Consider the following 7,935-nt stretch of genomic DNA (forward strand, 5'->3'; position numbering starts at 1 on the left):
ATGAGGACTTCAGCACCATGGACAGCGCTAGCTTTCCTGCTGCTTCCAGGCGCACTGCAAGCTTGTACAGGTACAAACTTAATATCCAGGAGAGGCGAGATCTCGCTGTCTCTCCAAATATCTCCACATTTCAACGCACAGAACAGTATAGTGAAAATAGCAGAGCTGTAGTATAGTGTTCCTCCTTTTGAATTAATTGTTCACTGCAATGATGGTCAGACAAGACAACCAGTGCTTTTAATTCAACCTTTCTGCAGGTTCACTATAGTGGCAGCATTAGAGCAGAAAAAGTGTAGAGCCGTAACAGGTGCATCCAATGCAGTAATTAAGCAAAGCATAGCCAATCACTACAATGTTCTAATTAAATGTTCTCATAACATTACAGTGAGCTTGTAGATCAGCTATTTTCAGTATTTTAACATTTAAAAATGCAGAAAGTTGCATCCAATACATTTCACATAACTGGAATTACTGTCACACTTGTTTCTATTAACCTGCATTTTCCCAGTGCTTTTTTTTAAATTGTTTATAAAAATGAATAACATGCTTTTTCTATAAATGTCTTTCTAGTGAAGAAACTTGGCGGCAGCACGGGTCGGTTTGGCAATGCCACCTTGGTGCGTCTCTCTGAGTTTCTGAGTGCCGGCTATAAGAAGGGAGTTAGACCTGTGAGAGACTGGCGCATGTCCACCATGGTGGCAATAGACCTCATGGTCTACTCTATCCTCAATGTGGTAGGTTTAATATACTGTAGACCTCATGGTCTAATCTATCCTCAATGTGATAAGTTCCATATACTGTAGACCTCATGGTCTACTCTATCCTCAATGTGGTAAGTTTAATATACTGTAGACCTCATGGTCTAATCTATCCTCAATGTGGTAAGTTCCATATACTGTAGACCTCATGGTCTACTCTATCCTCAATGTGGTATAAGTTCAATATACTGTAGACCTCATGGTCTAATCTATCCTCAATGTGGTAAGTTTAATATACTGTAGACCTCATGGTCTACTCTATCCTCAATGTGGTATAAGTTCAATATACTGTAGACCTCATGGTCTAATCTATCCTCAATGTGGTAAGTTTAATATACTGTAGACCTCATGGTCTACTCTATCCTCAATGTGGTTAAGTTAAGCTAAATATACTGCACAACTACAGGGGTGGGGGTATATTTATTACTTAAGTAAAAGTATCAATAGATAATAGATAATCAAGTAACGTTAACATACGCTTCTGCAAACCACTGATACGTTGCTTCATTGCAAGGCCGATACGCCATATGCAAGGTCCTGTATGATAATACTCAGATAATATCTCATGATAATTTCAAGCTTAGGGCTTGCAGATTGGCCATTTTCACTATTTCTGTAGGCCACCAATGTGAAACAACGAAGTATAATACAGGGTTATTTGGTTAATCAGGCAAATAGTCGATCATTCAAAAGTCTATTTGAATTTTGTCGCATCGTTTCGTTGATATATAAGATTTGTTTTTATATATATATTAAAAAAATGCTCCATGATAGATAGATAGATAACTATATTTATGCAATATACCCAATTATCCCAGTTATTCCTCTATTGAAATAATATTAAGGTAATCTAAACACACTCCTGTTCTAAGTGTACTGTATTGACACATCCACAAATGACCTGATTTGAGTGACACACGTGTGTCTATGTATTGTATGTGTGTGTGCGTGTGTGCTTGCATGTTTGTGAGTGTATTTGTGTGTGCGTGTGTGCGCTCGCGCTCACAGAAGTGTTAATTATGTCCTGGTTTACCACCATACAGGATGAAAAGAACCAGGTGCTGACAACCTATATATGGTACAGACAGGTAGGATCAATAACATGTCACAATTTCACTAAAGAATTACATGGTGCACTCGTAACTGCTGCCTGACAGGCCATACATGGAACTGTATAATTATGGTGAATTTCCAACTGCTATACTGCTCACCTTTCGCTGATTCTTGCGAACATGTCAGGTATGGACTGACGAGTTCCTGGTGTGGAACCCAGAGGACTTTGACGAGGTCAAACAGGTGTCTATACCCACCGCTAACGTATGGGTCCCTGACATCCTCATCAATGAGTTGTAAGTACAGAACATCATTGTTGTTGTTAAGCGTTGATCTTGCATCAATGCTATCTAAAATCAGTGGTCCTCAAACATTTTCATGGACAGAACCCCCCAATTGGTATCGTTGCTCTCAGGAGGAAACCACCTGACTCCATGTACAGTATGTCTGTGTGTTGGTTAAAACAATATTGAATCAATGAAAAGTAGTAAAAGGTGCTTTGGACAAAACCTCTTGGACCCTCAAACTGTCTGCTAAAACAACTAACTCCACCACCTCTCCCCCGCTCATGCAAGTAATTGACAATAACATAAAGTCATAACACCAACTTTGATGAGGCAGTATTGCTTTGTTTTCAAAATATATGTTTTTCTTCATTTCCTGAAATAAATATATTTTTGGAGTTAGGTGGTTTCTTCCCGACAGCAGAGATATGCATTATTCTGCGGAACCCCATCAGAAATGTATTTTCTGCCCAGGGGCCCCCATAGGATTTGTTTTTCTTCCCCTTTTTAAATTTAGTTTTATTCCTCCAATTATTTGTGTTGATTCCTCTCTTTCTTTCTGCAGTGTAGATGTTGGGAAGTCTCCCGACATTCCCTATGTGTATGTGTCACATGACGGACTGGTGCGCAATTACAAACCCATCCAAGTGGTGACTGCCTGCACTCTAAACATCTACAACTTCCCCTTTGACGTTCAGAAGTGTAGCCTCACCTTCCAGAGCTGGCTCCACACCAGTAAGATACACAATTTCACTATTAAAAACAATTAAATAAAAGTGTACATGCTATAATTATGTTTGAGAATTTATTATGTCTGCCTCCAACACTACTGTATATGTAAACTAAAGTCCCTGCTCAAATGTATTTAATCGTTCGTGTTGTACGAATAGAAATGGCTACAGTGATGATTCTTCCCATGGAATGGAATGCTGGCAAGTTTGTAAATCAACACTGCACAATAACGACTGACAAAGTATCCAATAATAATTATGAAACGTATTTACATTTCAATTCAAACGACAGAGAAGAAACGTTAACATTATACGCTTCTGCAAACCACTGATACGTTGCTTCATTGCAAGGCCGATACGCCATATGCAAGGTCCTGTATGATAATACTCAGATAATATCTCATGATAATTTCAAGCTTAGGGCTTGCAGATTGGCCATTTTCACTATTTCTGTAGGCCACCAATGTGAAACAACAAAGTATAATACAGGGTTATTTGGTTAATCAGGCAAATAGTTGATCATTCAATAGTCTATTTGAATTTTGTCGCATCGTTTCGTTGATATATAAGATTTTGTTTTTATATATATTTAAAAAATGCTCCATACTAGATAGATAGATAGATAGATAGATAGATAGATAGATAGATTTTTTCAAATGAAAAACAACATAATGGTGATGTCCTCAACATGTAGTTAATGACATCAACATCACCCTGATGAGAAGCCCTGAAGAAGTCAGTGAAGACAAGAGTCTGTTCATGAACCAGGGGGAGTGGGAGCTCCTCCACATTCTGTCCAAATACAAGTCCTTCAGCCTGGACAACGTAGACTCCTATGCAGAGATGAAGTTCCATGTAAGTACAGCGTGTGCATTACAAGAACAAAATGAAAGAAAGAAACACCATGTGTACAATTTATCAAATGTTTTCTGTTTGCGATTATGATGGCCACGATATACATTTCTCTGTTCAGAAACATTTAGAAGGGAATTCTACAATTTTCGTACTTTGCTGTGAGAAAGGATTTCTTACAGCCAAGTATGAAAATTGTAGAGGGAAAGGGATACAAGATCCAATTAAAAATTAACCCACGTCTACGGCGTATGTTGAGCAAAGACAAGATCAGACGTTATACATGACCAACAGCCTATGAACACAACATTTTGTAATGGAAGACTTGGGTGAATTGGGTGAGGTATTTTGCGATGCCTGGACTTAATTTTCTTAAACCTTCGAACCATATTGCACATCTGACCAAAACTCTAACCAAATGATCTTGGTTCCAACTCATTGGTTCCAACTTCCAAAACAATCAGGCACCCACAACACATTATTTTCAAATAACTTTTTCTTTAATGATGTATGTGTACTGTCTACAATTTCAGAGCATACCTATTTACACACACCTCGACAGCGGGTGCAGGGCCAATAAGGCCATTATGAAAGGAAGGTAGGGCCTTTACCAAAAGAATGGTGTGCGGGCCCTACCTCCTTCCATACTGTCTACAATTACAACATTTCAAGGACGTCTCTTTCTTTAGCGTTAGTTTTGGTAAACTTCACAAAGACGTATTTTTTTCCCTCCCCATTTTCTGAAAAAGTAATGGCTAGGGACAGCATGGTATGGCACTGTTGCCTCACAGCAAGAAGGTCCTGGGTTCCATCCCTGGTGGAGGTGGCCTTTTTGAGTGGACTTTGCGTGTTCAGTTGTGTTTCCTCTAGGTACTGTCTGGTTTTCTCCAAAACCAAAAGACATGCATATTAAGTACATAGTATACTCCTGCTAGTGCCCTTGACCAAGGTACTGCCATTACAACTGGAGTTGGTCCCCGAGCGCTGCACTGTGGCTGCTCCTAAAGTAGTTAAGGATGGGTTAAATGCAGAGGACAAATATCCCCTAAGGGAATAATAAAGTATGCCTTAACATTTATAGGCTACAGGAAAAGAACAGGAAAATAGCCAAAAAGGAACACAAAAAAAGAAACCAAAACCTGGCCCGAGGCCGGACGGCTGGCGTATAGCCGTCTGGGCACTTAGGCTGCTGGTGCCGCCTGACAGCGTGTCGCAGGTTCGACTCCCGATCCCGACAGCCTTTGCTGCGTGTCATTCCCCATCTCTTTCTCACCATTTCCTGTCAGACTGCTGTATCTATCATTAAAGGCATAACAAAAGCCCAAGAAACCAAAAGCTAAATCTTTTCTGTCAATACAACTGCAACTTGTATAGGTGGTGATCCGACGGAGGCCTCTGTTCTACACTGTGAACCTGCTGCTGCCCAGCATCTTCCTGATGGTGATGGATGTGGTGGGCTTCTATCTGCCTCCCGACAGCGGAGAGAGGGTGTCCTTCAAGATCACACTCCTGCTGGGCTACTCCGTCTTCCTCATCATCGTGTCCGACACGCTGCCCGCCACGGCCATCGGAACCCCACTGATAGGTGTGGCCATGAGATGCATCATGCTATACGCTTCATTTAGAACCCGCCGTGTGGAGTGTGCCGAAAATACAATAGCAGATCTACACAAGCTCACTGAGCTTGTGGTTCTGCAATTTTCAGCATGTGACATCGTCGTATGACCACATTATATATCAGGTCCTCCTCGGTTTGCATCTATATTGAGGGTCTTGAAACATAATTAATATTATTATTTAAATTTTGAATAAGAATTTGAATTCAGAAACCTTAGGTTAGGTTTGAAGGCGTTTTTAGAATCGGCTTCAGGTGTAATGGGTTAAAATGCCTGCAGAAACAGTTTTGCTGATTTGTTTTGTATATTTTCTATCTATGCAACCAAACTTTTTTTTTTTTTTAAATGATATATAGCTTGAACTTAGCTTAGGCATTACTTTGTTGTTGTTGTAAAACTGTCTTTATTCCCCGTGAGCAGTGACCAACCCTTGATATTTACATACTGTATATCTGGGACCAAAAACTACATTATACAATCCTCAGTGGTAATTTAACTCTTACAAATGGAACCAAATGAACCAAACCGTAAGTGTCCATTTTGTTCCTAGCTATCAATCAATTTACTTGGGGACCCCCTGGGACGCCCTCAACGGACCCCTGGCGGACCCCATAATGATGCGACTCCTATAACTCTCCTTTCCTATAGGTGTGTACTTCGTGGTGTGCATGGCTCTCCTGGTCATCAGCCTGACAGAAACGGTTCTGATCGTGCGCCTGGTGCACAAGCAGGACCTGCAGCCCCCCGTGCCCCACTGGGTCAAGCACCTGGTGCTGGAGAAAGCCCCCATCCTCTTCTGCATCCACACGAAGCACCGCCTGTGCTCCATGCTGTCCTCCGACTCCTCTGACCTTGAGCGCTACAAAGACAACAATTTTGGGCCAGGTAAATTAATCAGAGCATTGAATGCTACCGCAACGTTCTCCAGCGCAAAACGTTATATTGTGACGTTTCCGAGAAATTCTAAATTTTAACTCTAACCCTAAGGAGAAATTCTAAATTCTAACCCTAACCCTAAACGCTAACCTCAGTCTTAACCGGCCATGTAATCAGTTAACTCGCTGTTAAAACAGTAGACGTGATCAACCGCACAGAACGCAGCCTACTGAGGATCTTGGTAGGTCAGTAGGACAGCTACTGAGAGCATTCAATGCTCTGATTACACATGATTTTGTCCCTTTCAATACATTGATGGCATTCGGAACGGGTTATTGGAGACAGACAGGAAGAGTGTGGAAATTGGACAGGTTATTACGGTATTTTCTTTTGGAGACTCACAATTGATTAAAGTTTTCAAGAGGTTTTATTAGTCACTCGCTCATACAAGTATGTGCAGTGAGATGTTAACTCTGCTAACAATATAATATTAAACAAACAAGACAATAACAGGGTAAAATGCCACACAAAATATATGCAAGTTTGCCTGTCATTGCTAACAAAATAACGAAAACTAAAATAAATACAAATTATAAAAAATGACCTAAATAAAAACAATAAAGAAAAATATAAAAAACGATAACTAAGTGAAACTGTATTGTGTGTTTATAAAACGAACTGAAATTATAGACAAAATGCCCTTAGTTTTCGTTTGTGGATGGTTGCCGCCAACTTCATCTGTAACTGAATACATTTTAAATGCTATATTTTGTTTTTATTACACAATACTTACCTATTCAATCTGGCACATGACTTTGGGTTAGTTCACCCAAAGTATAAAAAAAATAAAACTAACACCAAAACAAATATAAACTATAACTAAAACAAAATAGCATTTTCAAACATAAAAACCAATCAAAACTAGCAAATACGCTCTAAAAAACAATGAATTAGAAGAATATTCAAACGAACTAAAACTAAACAAAAATTTAAACTCCCAAAACTATTCTAACCTTGCATTGCCATGGTTCACGCCACAGCTCCGTGCTCTCACCATCACACATGCGAGCTGGGGGGCCGAGGAGGGGCCAGCCTCCACAGCGAGAGAGAGGGAGGGCTGCTGGGCCTGGGCCTGGGCCTGGCCCCGTCCCGGGACCCCGCGCTGCCCGTCATGGACAACATCCTGCAGGAGGTGACCACCATACGCCACTTCCTGGAGAAGAGGGACAAGTGCAACGAGATCGCCAAGGAGTGGCTGCAGGTGGGCTACGTGCTGGACGTGCTGCTGTTCCGGGTGTACCTGGTGGCCATGGTGGCCTACACCATCACACTGGGCACGCTGTGGTCCGTGTGGCAGACCGCCTGAGCTTTACCACTGTCCCGTACTGTCCCTGTTGACTAACGTCAAATTCAAAGGAAAAGAGGGCGCAGTTTTTCCTTCATTTTTTGACGATGGGTTCTCAGATTGCTGTAAACATGATACTAGCACAGCAATGGCTAGGCCGGGCATCTGTCTCTCGTGTAGCTACATGGCGCTAACATTGATCGGGTTAGGTTAGGCCGGGGATCTATAGCCATATGAAACATGTACAGTATGCACATGAATGGCATCAATTCCAAACCTGTGGGCTGGAGCACACTGGTGGACATTGAGGATATTGCAAGTGGGCCCCCAAATAATTAAAACGTTAAGATTTTAACCCTTAGACTACCGTTGACGTTATTGACGTAATTAATTGCAAAATCCAGCACTACCGTTGACGTT

The 7,935-nt window shown here is 41.1% G+C and overlaps 1 protein-coding gene across 1 annotated transcript; it reads left to right on the forward strand.

The window, feature by feature from the left end:
* Positions 1–7,536, forward strand: htr3a (5-hydroxytryptamine (serotonin) receptor 3A; the record flags this gene model as incomplete). Its single annotated transcript, XM_079507855.1, has 9 exons — positions 1–70; positions 571–734; positions 1,802–1,846; positions 1,998–2,107; positions 2,661–2,830; positions 3,521–3,681; positions 5,053–5,263; positions 5,943–6,179; positions 7,211–7,536. The coding sequence occupies 9 exons, from the start codon at positions 1–3 to the stop codon at positions 7,534–7,536; spliced, it is 1,494 nt and encodes a 497-aa protein (XP_079363981.1).
* Positions 7,537–7,935: the final 399 nt, after the last annotated feature.

Source organism: Electrona antarctica (genome assembly GCF_951216825.1).
Source record: "Electrona antarctica genome assembly, chromosome: 8".
Lineage (NCBI taxonomy): Eukaryota > Metazoa > Chordata > Actinopteri > Myctophiformes > Myctophidae > Electrona > Electrona antarctica.